Source organism: Typopeltis vanoorti, chromosome 22 (assembly GCF_054136105.1).
Source record: "Typopeltis vanoorti isolate ZY-2024b chromosome 22, IOZ_Tvanoo_1.0, whole genome shotgun sequence".
NCBI classification, from domain to species: Eukaryota; Metazoa; Arthropoda; class Arachnida; order Uropygi; family Thelyphonidae; genus Typopeltis; species Typopeltis vanoorti.
The window spans coordinates 1,981,767-1,995,967 of NC_143570.1; the positions used below are offsets into that span (position 1 = coordinate 1,981,767).

The 14,201-nt window shown below is 34.0% G+C and overlaps 1 protein-coding gene across 2 annotated transcripts in view; it reads left to right on the top strand.

Moving 5' to 3' along the window:
* Window positions 1-14,201, top strand: part of PIG-S (phosphatidylinositol glycan anchor biosynthesis class S) — a 345,368-nt gene that overhangs the window by 164,067 nt on the left and 167,100 nt on the right. For both annotated transcript variants that reach the window (XM_090411921.1, XM_090411922.1), the window contains exon 7: window positions 6,288-6,349. In XM_090411921.1, coding sequence (XP_090268047.1) covers window positions 6,288-6,349 — 62 coding nt within the window. The remainder of the gene's footprint in view (window positions 1-6,287; window positions 6,350-14,201) is intronic.

The following is a 14,201-nucleotide window of genomic DNA, read 5'->3' on the forward strand; positions in this document are numbered from 1 at the left end:
TAGATTCTTCAATCTCTATGATGAGGAAATCATCAAGAGATCGCTCTATGACTGGAATAGATGCATATTGATAGGCAGCTCAAGAATTAAAAAATCAAGATAGGATACTAATAATAATGATAATGACATAGTAATAATAACAGAAAATGAAAAGGATATAAATGAACTCCTTGGAAGAATAGAATGGAAAAAGTTTTGACTTTTGTATTCAAGATGTTGTGTCAGTAAAACAAAGCTGATGATCCTAGATAAGTGTGGGATATAAAAAGACCCAAACTGTGAAAATGGGCAGGTACATGGAAAACTTTAACTGCATTCTCAATGGAGAAGCTTTAGAACTTGTAAAACATTTCAGTTATTTAGGCACAATTTTTAATGAAGGTGGCAAATTAAATATGAAAATAGAAAAAAAATTAAAAAAAAACTTCCAAGCAAAGCTGGTTTGCTTGGAAGTTTAATAAATTTATATGGAATAAGAGAGAAATTAGCCAAAACAATTAAACTAGCAGAGTGCAAAGCAGCGTTCAAACTTGGTTTAAGTTATGGATCTGAGTTGGGCTAGAAATAAAGTACTTGATCAAAGATTAGAGACCACAGATATAGGAGTTCTAGGAAAACTTAGAAGTTGAGAGATGGCATCAGTGGCAGAATCATATTTTAAATGAAGATATTAAGAAGGAACCTGACAGCATTTCAAGAATGTGTGAGGAGGGCTAATCAAGGTGGGATGGTCACATAAGCAGAATGGGAGTGGAAAGGTTAACAAAACAGGTGTTTGATGTCAAGATGGCAGGAAAAAACCCCAGAGGAAGACCAGGATCTAGGTGGATTGATTCAGTCAAAAGTACAAGTGCCTAAGCCAAAATGTTCGATAGCACAATATTAGAGCACTGACAAGTTATAGACTAACTTGGAGGAAAATTGTTGTTAGGAGATTAGTGATAATGTAAACTTAATCATATAATACTATCATAATAGCCTATCTACCCATTGAGTGTACATATCAGGAAATTGATAATGATAACAGTGGATGAATGATCATTTCCAGTTCAGTGGAGATGTAACCATGGAAACATCTGTAGACCAGACACTTTAATGAAACATTACATCTGTGAGGAGGTTGAAGTGACTCTGCAAGGGAGGGTCCATTTATGAGCTCTGTTATCCTTGCTTACTGTAAGTCTGAAGTGGCTTGAAGAAGGAACAGCTTTGGTTTCTACAGCAGGATTTGAGTTTCCAGGTTATTTCTTTATGTGGAATTCACATAAAATAATAAATAACAGCTTTTGACACTAAGATGATGCCTTTTAAGTGAGGTATTTTTCTTTATATTCATGATTTGCAAGCCATTTGAGGGTTCTCTTGTGAAAAATGCAACTTTTAAATGTGGGATTCCATGGTATTATTCAGATTTTTGCTATCAAAACGTTTCTGCTTGTTTTCTTATGAAAACTAACAATTTGAAACAACTGTCATGCCATTGAAATACAGGCAATCCCCGGGTTATGAACGAGATACGTTCCTGAGAACATCTTTAAGTCAGATTTGTACGTAACTCGGATCCCTGATGAATAGTGCATATACCGTAATAATAATAACAATACTATAATGGCTCATATGTGGCAATAATAATACAGTGTAATAATAATAATAATAATAAGACCCCTGTACTCTAATAAGTTAGAGAAACTATTGCACTTTTTCTTTAGATTCAAACAAACAGAACGTAAAAACAAACTTATACATATGGATTTGTTTACATGTGCAGAAGAAACTAGTTCCCGAATTAATTTAATTATTTAATTCAGTGGTTCCAAAACTTTTTCGGTTCAAAGTCAGAACATAGGCCTACCTAACAGTTGCAGTGAGCAGTTGGTGCAGTTATTTCAGTGAAAATATTGGAATATTTCGTGGTGCACAGTTTGGGAACCACTGATTTAATTATTAATTATCCTTATGCCTTGGGAGCCTGTTCATAAGTACGGAACGCTGTAAGTCGGGTCATCCGTAACCCGGGGACTGCCTGTACTCCAAAATGTTCAAGTCAATAAAAGCACTAATGAAAAATGTGTGTATAGATAACTGAGAAGAGTTCAGCTCGTTTCCAAAAATTCTGCTTCTTGCTTTTACAACTATAAGGTAACATGCTAGATCATTAAATGTGCTTACATGAATTAAGCATAGAATGTAAGTTGAATCAGAAAATATTGTTGGATTTTCCATCCAGTATTCACTTTTTTTTTCTTAGCCATCAGTAACTCCTTCCTTCCCATTGTGGTACTAGAAAGGATTTGTCTCTGTTATTATGTTACTTTACATCAAAAAAACTCTCAATATTTGTATGATACAAATGGCATGATTTTTTCACCTTTTCTCTTGTTTGACCACTTGACAAGCAAAGACAGAAATACTTAGTGAAAAGCATTTCTTCTATTTGATTGCATCATATATGAAAGATATGCTGTTAAAATTTCCTTCATACCAGGTGGAATGAGTCAGAGCTGTTAAGGATATTTTTTTATTTTCAATAAAACTACTTTGACTTGAATTTAAAAGATTTGAGAAGAGCATTGTTTGGATTTGTATTCAGATCCTGATTCTTCCATGAGCCTATATATTGTGACTAAGTGTGCATGCATGTGCACTCACGCAAAGGGAATGTGATACTGAATTCCATTAAACCATTGACATTTTTACTATGGTTTTGCAGCTCATTTGTGGTATAAATATATATTTCTAAATTTACATATCCTTAAAACCTTTAGTCAGCCATTTCCATTCTTACACCTTGTATTCTAAAAATTCTACTTCTTGCTTTCACAAATACAGATCACATAATAGGTCATTAAATGCACTTCACTGAATTATGCATGAAACATAACTTGAATCAGAAAATGTTGCTGGATCCTCCATGCAGTGTTCACTTTTTTATCTTCACAATCAATAACTTCTTCCCAGTGCAGTACTAGAAAGGATATTTTGGTATTCTTCTTGTTTTTTCTTTCTTTTCTATTTCTCTTTTTGTTACTTTACATTTAAAAAAAGCCTTCTCCATCTGTACAATAGAATAGCAATAGCAGTCTTCAGAAATGGCTGGCTAGTTTGTGCCAGAACACATGAACAGTAAATGGTGTGATCTTTTTTTCTTTGCATCGATTCTATCAGATCAGATTTACATAATATATTACTTTGTCTGACACTTCTACCTACATGATTAATAGTAATGCTCAAGTTAATATTCTGTTGTCCATTTTTCTATATTACTATATATCATCATCAAATTCCTTCCATATACCCTCAAGGGGTGTACAGGATATGATGGTACCACATGAAAAAATTACATCATTACTAACTTCCTATCTACAATTTTCCTCCAAATCAGTCTGTTAATTGTCAAGACTCCAACATTATCAGATCTTATATTTCTATCATCTAAGGTACTTTGTACTGTATGAAGCCACCTATATCTTGGCCTTCCTCTGGGTTGTTTTCCTGCCAACCTGGCAGAGAACACTTGTTTTGCTAATCTTTCTTCGCCCATTCTATTTAAGTGACCATACCACCTGAGATTAGCTCTGCTAACGCATTCCTGGATGCTGACAATGTCAAGTTCTTTCCTAATATCCTCGTTTTTAATATGATATTGCCATTGATGCCATCTGTTCATGCCTCTAATCTTTCTCAGGACTCTCATATCTGCGGTCTCTAGTCTTTGGTCAAGTTATTTACTTCTGACCCAGCTCTCAGATCCATAAGTTAATACTGGTTTGAACACTGTCTTGTATACAGCTAATTTAGTGTTCAGACTAATTTCTCTCTTATTCCATATGAATTTATTCAATTGACTTCCCACCATACCAGCTTTGCTGATTCTGTTGTCTATTTCAATATTTAATTTACCATCTTCACTAAAAATCGTGCCTAAGTAGCTGAAATGTTTTACTTGTTCCACACGTTCTCCATTCACAACACTGCTGACATTTTCAATGATTCTGCCTATTTTCATTGTCTTTGTCTTTTTATTGGTGATGACCTTCATACCATATCTATTACAACAGTTATTCAATTTAGTCAGAGAATCTTGCAGACTTGTAGCGGATTTATTTAGAAGTATAACATCATCCGCACCAGATTTAACATTAAACCATCTTCCTGTACTTCCTTCAATTCTAACTGCTGACTTACAACTCAAATAAAGACTAAGTATTGCTTGATATAATGCCCCATTGACCATATAACTGTAGTGTATTGAATAGCTTCTCTCTTGGCACCTTGTCATATGCCTTTTCCAAATCAACAAAACTCAAATAGAGATCTTTGTTATATTCCCATGATTTCTCCAGTATTTGTTGTAAAGTGAAGATCTGATCCTGACAGCCTGTATTTGGCCGGAATCCAGCTTGTTCTTCACCCAGCTTTTCTTCCACAATTCTTCTCAATCGTTTCTCAAGTATACTTGCATAGATCTTGCCAGGAACACTTAGTAGGGAAATACCTCTGTAATTCTCACATTCAATTTTATTTCCCGTTTTATATATGGGTACTATGAGAGCTCTACTCCAATCATCAGGAATTCGTCCCTCTGATAGGGCAGATGATGTGATCTTTTATGGGAGATGTCTCTCTTATGCTCCTCTAATCTGTATAGAACTTCGTATAGAGGAGCATAAGAGAGAACATCTCCTATAAAAGATCCCATCATCTGCCTTATCCAGTCATGTTCTTTTTTCAAACAATCCTCATGATGGTCTACAGAGTCACTCAGTTTGCTGGGATAAATCCGAAAACATTTTTCGCTGCAGTGATGAGTTTGAAAGGAAAATCGTGGAGTCCAGGGAAATCCTCCTTAATCCTGAACATTTGAACAACAATTTGAGTTACAACATCCCTGATAGCCATGCTGCAGTTGTTCAATACTGGCGTTCATGAGAACTTGCAAGCTCGCATGCAACAAACAATAGCGCGTTAGATAGTACAACTTGAAAAATACAACGTTTTTATGTCAATTATGTATTGCATTTTTTGCCTGTAATTCTCAGTTTTTTGTAACTTCAATTTTTATTACTGTGTTCTACCTTTAGTGGATACCTGAAGAAGGCTGTAAAAAGCTGAAACTAGTTGTATCATTTTCATTAAAACTTCATATTTTATCTCTCGGTTTAAATCATTAAATATTTATTCTTTAAAATGTGCCATTACAACCGAGTAGAAGCTCAGGAATATATATATATATATATATATATATATATATATATATATATATATATATTATTTGTATGCAGATTGACTCGGTTTATGAACATGTTCAATAATTTTAATGACTTAAACCCCCCCGAGATAATTAAGAATGAAAGTTTCATTGGTAAGCCAACTTCGTCAGGTGTCAAAGTACAAAGATATATACAAAAAAGACCCGACAGAAACATTACACACTAACAATAACAGAGCTATCAAAAATATTTGAACTTAACTGTAGTTTTTTTGATAGCTCTGTTGTTGTTAGTGTGTAATATTTCTGTCGGTCATTTTTGTATATTATCTTTGTACTTTGACACCTGATGAAGTTGGGTTACCAACAAAACTAGTTGTTGTCTGTATTAATCTTTTATTCTTAATTATCTCAGGCATTTAAGTCATTAAAATTATTGAACATATATATATTATGCAAATCCTACCTACAGAAAGGCTGAAATATGTACTCTGGGTTAGAACTTGGACATGCCAATTGTTTGGTCAATCTGAAATATTGTGCTCTATATATACACACACACTAGGGGAGGCTCAGTCCCCCATGGCGCCTATGGTGCCCCCCCCCCCGAGTTCCAGGCTCGTAAGACAAAAAAAGTGACAATATCCCATGATACAAAGCCCCCCCCCCCCCCCATCTTTCAGGCGTGTAAAATGCTATGCATAATGGGAAGGACCACTACCCAGCCTGGTTTCGACCTTTATCAAGGTCTCATCAATGGGAGCCAGACCCAGGAGAGATACTAAGGTTGAAGTAAATCAGAAGTCATATATATATCTCATGTAGAAATAGCCAAAAGGCATTCGTCGAGCACCTTTTGGCTACTTGTATATGTAAGGTAACATCAATTTTTTTCAACCCACCTCAAAACTTAATAAAGAGAGGGTAGTCTTATACCAGGCAATGAAATTCATTTTTTGTTAAAATGCAATTTCGAACATATCATTTTGAGATCCTCTATTAAATACTTCTAATGATATTAAAAATAATTAGTTGTTAAAATAAGTCAATATCTAATGCTTTTTTTTTTTTTTTACAGGTTATGTGAAACCATTTATACAGAAGCTTTCTTCACTTATTGAAATAGATATTAAAAGTCAGGTAAGACTATTTTATATGCTGTACTGTATAGTTTGTGTAAGATTTTGTCATGCTGCAGGAAAGTATCAGTAAAGGACAACACTATTAGTTTCCTTATATGTGTGTGGGGGGTGAACTTCATTTTGGCGTAAATTAAATTTTTGTTTTGCTTCATACACTTATTTTGCTAATCTTACTTCTGTTCTGTTTAACTCTAAATTAGCTCTTCTTAGACATTCTTGAATGCAGATAATTCTGTGTTATCCAAATAGCTTGGGAAGCTGCATCTTCAGATTGTAGATTTTTTTTTTTTTTTCATAACAGAAGGCCCCTGGAATGACTCTTTCCTGTGATGCCTGAGTATGTGCTAAAGTGGCACTATTGTGTGTCGATTATGTGAATTTTAGGAGAAGTAGCAGCAAACTAAGTTTGCACTATGAAATGGGAAGTTTTTTCCCCATAGTGCACAAATGGCAGTTAATGCTGGCAACTTGCCATATTTGCAGATTAAATGCCATTTAATTTCTGTAATTGACAACACTTTATAAAAGAGGAATAAATTATTTCTTAATTATTTCTTTCCAAGTGAGCAAACAACAGTTTGTAAAAAAAAAAAAAAGCTTTCTAATACTGTGATGATTCATTGATTGATGTCAGTTTTACAAAAACATGATTGGTGGTGATACTGTAAATTTTGTCACAGCCATATTTGTGCATACCAAAAAAAAATTGGGAAAAAATGTTTTTCCAAATATAGGGCCATTTTTTCTTTCCTTAAAAATTATGATTTTTTATAAAAATCAAGTGGATATTAGATCAGCATTATTTCAAATCCGAATGTAGAAACTATGAAAGTTTCATAAAAATGAGTTGACCAGAGAGCTTACGAGAATACATCCACCGACATTTACAAGTCGCCCTACCATGGACCACTTTAGAAAACATGCACGCTGCCCAGGCATTCATATATTTGCTTTCTAATTCAGTCCACTCTTTAAGGTTTCACTGAAACATTTTCAAAGTGAAACCTTAAAAAATGGACCAAATTAGAAAGCAAATATATGAATGCCTGGGCAGCATGCATGTTTTCTAAAGTGGTCCGTGCTAGGGCGACTCGTAAATGCCGGCAGGCATATTCCTGTAAGCTCTCTGGTCAACTTATTTTTATGAAACTTTCATAGCTTCTACATTCGGCTTTGAAATAATGCTGGATCTAATATCTACTTGATTTTTATAATTTTTGCATTGCCGAACTGAAGCCTTTTGGCGCCTTATTTTAGTAAATGACGATGTTTGCTTATTAAAGCAAAAATCATGTTTATCATGTATATATCATGTTTATTACTAGGCTAGCTAACATGAAGATGATCAATATTTAAAATATTAATTTTTTAAATGTTTATCATCTTCATGTTAGCTAGCCTGGTAATAAAATGATTGTCAGTTTTTATTGATTATGTTTATTACTTCTTTTTTTTTTGCACTTTTTCTTTGGTATTAGCACAAATATAGGCTACAATGAAATGTGCAGTATTTTCACTAATCAGTTTTTGTGAAATTTGCATATCAGGACTATTTCAGAACCATCTTTTAAGAGACTGATATTATTCAACTACTATTTGTTTACACATTTCAGCAAAACATTACATATACAAGTTAGCTATGAATTAAGAATGCCTGTAATATTTGCAACAAAAGAAAAAAAATCTATAGAAAAAGTAGCTTTTTTTTTTTATTACCAACTAATGTTACAGTAACTAGTAGTTAAAGTTATGGTAGCTGCTTCTCTATTGCATTGATGATTTAATACTATTTTCCTAATAAATACAAAGAAAACAGTAATATACATTTCTGTCTTTAACATGTTTGCACCAGCAATGTCTACATGCATAAACCACTGCCAGGAACTAGCTTTAGTGTATATGCCGCTTCCGTGTCAAGTGGTCGCATTTTCACAAAACTATATGGCATGTTAGTTTGCAACTCTTTTGTAGAATTTTATTTGTAAAATTAGCATTTCTGGAGTGTCTGCATGATATCGAATATCTCAAACGTAATTCAAACTGATTTCAAGTTTATATTCTCGTGTTGATCTTTTTGCTTTACATAAATTGAGTGCGTTTTGTATCCAATGACTGCATTATTAACACCTGTTATATATATTTTCTGGATCTGAAAATTTGAAAAAGAATGTTAAGACAAACATATTTAGTTACCTCTATGTTTAGTGCTACATTAAATCTGTTTTGCTTGCATGCATGTAGCATAGTCTGTGGGAGGGGAGTGTTTTAACATTAGGAGTGTCATTCCAGTTGTCTAAGTATACTAATTATTGCTAAATATAATACATAGACTGTAAATGTCTCATTACTGTATTTAGTGATAAACAAAAAAGACCAGATAAAGGTATCATGGATGGGAATCGAACCCAAGTCTTTCTGACCAAAGGGCTTCATCTATACTGGCTGAACTATGGAGGCTCTGTTTATTATATAGAAACACGTTATTCCTTTTGTATATTTTCTGTGGGTACACCCATGTGCTTGCATTGTCAATTTTTTTTTTTACGAGATGCAAATTGTATCCTGAGAAACTTAAGTCATATCAGAATCTTCAATAGAAGCAAACAGTAGCACGTGCGCATGCGGGCGCACATACAAATTAACTCTCAGTTCTAAATTAACACTTGGTTTTGAAATAAAATGTCATTTCATTTCAAATAACGATTCATCGTATTATGATTGGTGATGTATTGTAAAGAATATTTGAGATATGCGTGCACCATCTATTTGATGAAAGCCAACCAAACTTGATGTATAATCACACCTTGTTTCTTGTTATACTGATTAGGGCTTTTTTAACATTACTGTTGATTCTTTGAATGCCCTGACAAAGAAAATATAATCAATATAACCGTAAAGCCACCTTTAAAACTCCTGCAAAATTAAAGAACTTACTCAACTCATCCAAGGATCCACTTCCTCTGATGGCCCACCCTGGAGTATGCCATATTCATTGCACCTGTAATTTGTCCTATAGTTGTGGGAACAGGATGCACAATTCTCCTGTCTGAAAAAAGGAACATAAACAGCACATTAAATTTAATAACTATGGTAAAGACGGCCTTTCTGACCATGTCCTGAATCTCTACATAGAATTGACTGGAAAGACACCTGTTGTTTACATCACACCTTAAATCACATTTGGTATGAACTTAAATTTAAGGAGGCCTGTGAACGTAAATTTAAGGAGGCACTCTTATCTTAACAATAATGATGGTCTAAAAATCCCAAGAATATGGATGGCACATATTCTACTCTCATAACCTTTCTACCTAAGAGTCGGTTATAAATAGGACTATAGGTAATCCAGGATTTAACTCTAATATAACAACTCTCATGTTGAATTAGGACATCACTTTTGCTATAATAAAACTATCTATATGAAATTGTTCTCTGATGTCATAAATAGAATATAGTTTTGATATAGTTATTTTATTTTGTTTGTTTATTTATTTTTCACTAGAGGTCAGGCCAGTAGAATAACGTTGATCAATTCATTGTCTCTGCATACTGTGTGAAATGTAATATAGCTTGTCTCTGTATATATGTATGTATGTATGTATGTATGTATATATATATATATATATATATATATATATATATATACACATTGTTAGAGTCAGATAGTTATTTGGAAATTGAGAGGGATCCAACAAGAGAAATGCACAATAAAACCAATAATCTCCTACAAAAAGACCACAGAAATTCCACGAAATACACGGCTTTCCATTCGTTCTTTACACCCATTGATTCCAAGGCTTTATGGTCTCCCTAAGGTACATAAAGAAAACTATCCACTGAGACCTGTAGTAGACAGCATAGACTCACCCACCTACAGATTATCTAAATATCTCACGTCATCATTAAAAGCTTATGCAAGAAAATCTTCTTCTTATATTAAAAACTCAACAGATTTTGTCTCTAAAATCAAGGACTTTAAACTCAAATCTTCTGACATCTTGGTGAGCTTTGACGTGGTAGCACTCTTTACCAACATTCCGACACAAGAAGTTCTCCATATTTTAAAGAACAAGATTTCGAATAAAATGTTCTCTCTACTATCTCACTGTGTAAACTCTGGCTATTTTGAATTCGAAGATAAACTATATAAACAGGTCAAGGGATTAGCTATGGGAACCTCCCCTCTCTCCTATATTAGCTAACATTTTTTTCGAGGATTTTGAACAAAAGGCAATCTCCTCTTTTAGTTTAAAACCAAGAATTTGGCTTAGATATGTGGACGATATATTCCTCATATGGGAGCATGGTATTGAGAATCTTCACAGATTTCTCAACCATTTAAACAACCTCCATCAGGATATAAAATTTACCTTGGAGATTGAAGAAAATAGTTCCCTCTGTTTCCTTGATGTTAAACTCACTAAGACGCCTGAATCAATAAAAGTCTCTATATTTAGAAAGCCAACACACACGGACAGATATTTGCATGCATCCTCACATCACCATTCAGCACAAAAGTTGGGTATTATATCAACTCTTGCGAATCGTGCAAGATCTGTACTGTCAGATGAAGAAGAAATAAAAAAAGAACTATAACATCTTAAATGGACCTTTAAAAGCAATGGCTACTCTTTAAAAAGTATCAACAAACAATTATCCCACCATCAACTTAGCAATGTAGAGACACAGAACAACTCCAAAGGTTATATCTCCTTGCCATATATCAGCACACTATCCAAAAAACTGAGCAGAATCTTAAAGAAATTCAACATACAAACGTGCTTCTCGACTCTTCCAAAAATAAGATCACGTTTCAGAAACTATAAACAATCTCACAACTTTCTACAATTTCCAGGTGTATACAAAGCCACATGTGAGTGCGGAAAACCTTACTATGGCCAAATGGAGAAATCTATTCTCCTACGTCTCGAGGAGCACCAGAGAGACATTGCTTATAAGAGAACCAGAGCAACTGCCCTATCAGGCCATGTCCTGTTTTCAATAAACACGAACAACAAAAGCCGCCAACACGAAGTAAATTAGACAATTACTTCAAACCTACGCATTTGCCATCATGAGGTAGAACGCCGCATTGTAGAGTCAAAAGAAATCACCTTGAACCCTCTTCATATGAACAATAATCTCAGCTATAATTTGCCTGACTCTTTCAGCTCTACTATCAGATACTGGAGATTGCATGGTTCCACACACGCACAAGTGTACAGCAATAGAACTTTAACACGGATTATAGCACAAGTTCATAATAACTGTAATTTACAGTCGAATATCATAACTTTATAATTGTATAGCTTTAGAGTGTCTCAATGATGTTTATTTCAGTGTCTTTTGATATCTTTCTATATTCTTAATGCCTGATAAAGTCAATCTCGACGAAACATGTTGCGTTTTCAAATAAATCTCAATTTGTTATAATTCTCGGGTTTATAGTCAGTTTATATTAAACATGAACATATCCCAACCCCGAGTTAATAGTAGTAGTAGTCATATATATATATATATATGTATATGTAGAGAGTTTTTTACCTTGGGTATAATATATGTTAAAGATACCAAGCTATTTTAAATATAAACCTAGTTTTTTACTCCATTTCCCAAGTAAGCAAACAGACAAATCAGTCAAGTTTGTGTCTGCAAGTGTTGCAAGTCTAGCTGACTCTGCAGGTAGCGCAAGTCAAGGCAACTCGTGGTAAAGATAGAATAAGCTGTGATCACTATTCTTAATATTTACCCTTAATGCAAAGCACATCTCCTGGAGGAGATGTATGGTGCTATGTATTAAAGGCAAGGATCCACTACCCAGACCGGTTTCGACCTTTATTGAGGTCTCATCAGTGGGAGCCAGGCTAAGAAATACCAAGTTTTAAGTAATACAGAGCTTATAAATATTTTACCAAAACAAGTTACCATAAGGTGCTTTGACCTTATTAAATAAAAATCTCAGGATGAGAGATAGATATAGAGAGTTTTTTACCTTGGGTATAATATATGTTAAAGATACCAAGCTATTTTAAATATAAACCTGGTGTTTTACTCCATCTTTAACGTATATTATAATATATGTTTTTTATTCCATCTTTAACACTAAAGTAAAGTATTCTGATAATTCATGGAGATTTGATGCACAAGCAATGCAATCACTACAGTAAGCTAAAGATGCATGTTTTAATTAATTGACTGGCATTTTTAAAACGTAGAGACAGCAGTCTTATTCCAAACCGCATCAAACTGAAAAGAAAATTCACCTCGTCAAAGGCACTAGAATATACCACCGAGGAGAAAGCAATGCTCAGAGAGCAGATTCAAACTACTTGCAAAAACTTGGCTTTTGCTTAAAATCATGTTTGGAATTTAAAATCAGAACTTTTTTAAGTTCTTTGAATACAATATTTGGGATAACCTTGAGAGGATTATGGACAACTCTGCAAATCATATCTGAAACAAAGAAAGTAAAACTCGTATTCAAATTTCATAGACTTAAAGATTGAACAATATTCAGAAAGCCAACAGACAAATTTGAATTTCTCCACAGTGAATAAAAACAGCCATCCACCAATCATCAATAACAGCCAACCAGAAGTAAATGATAACAGGAGCCACCAACTGCCTTCAGTGAACAGTCATATGATCAACCTATCTAAAACCACTTCCTGAACAATGATGAACTCTCGATACTCAGCGAAAGCTTTAAACTTTGTTATGGCATCCAGGAAGATTAACAAGCTAGGTTTTATATACCATATTGAAAGAAGTTTAAGATTTCTCCCAACCACCATAGCTGCTAAAATACATTTGGAAACCTGAAACATTTTAAATTTAAATAATACAAAAACAATAACGAGCAACGTAACCAAATCTGAATTAGTAGCTCTGAAATCGCTAAAACCGAATCTAGACATCGTAATCACTAGATCTGATAAAGGCAGTGCCACAGTTACTTTAAACTGAACAACATATTTAGAAAAAATTGAATCAATTAGTCTCAGACAACAGCACCTATCAACTTGTTAACTATAACCCAACCAACTGGATAAAAAAGAAAACAGAAAAGTTACTTAAATCAGTCACTTCTTGGCCTGAAAATACAATTTAAAAATTACTTGTGCACTACGCTTGTTCTCCAAGAATTTACGGCTTACCAAAGATTCACAAACAGAATGGACCTCTCTGGCTGATAGTTGAAGGTATAGATAGCCCAGTTATCATCTACCCAAGAAACTAGCATTATCACTCAAGGAGTTGGTAGGTCATTTCTCTTCTTATATTAAAAATACTCAACAGTTTGTAAACAAAATCAAAGATATCACAGGGGAAAAAAAAGTGATTTATTATTCAGTTTTGACATCTCTGCACTCTTCAGAAATGTTGCAATCAACAATTCTTCTGTTACAGGACAAATTCCCTCCTGATATCACAGCACTGTTTGCACATGTACTATGTTCTGGCTATTTTGTGTGGCAAAACACTTTCTACCTACAAAAAGAAGGCACAGCCATGGGCTCACTGTTATTCCCCTCCCCCTCCCCCAATTTCTAACTTTTATATGGAAACTTTTGAGCAATGTGCTCTAGATTCCTCTCCTTTAAAACTCAAAGTCTGGCTTAGATATGTTGACAATGTTTTTGCTATCTGGTCTTATGGCTGCCAGATATTAGATACTTTCTTGAGCCACCTAAACAAATAACACAAATGCATACAATTCACAATTGAGATTGGAAAACAGAACGCACTTCCTTTTCTAGATTCACTTGTCGTGCTTTTACGATAGCCTGTATTAAATGCTGATAATTTCAGAGATTTTTATTTATTTGAATTGAAATCATTAGGTTAGT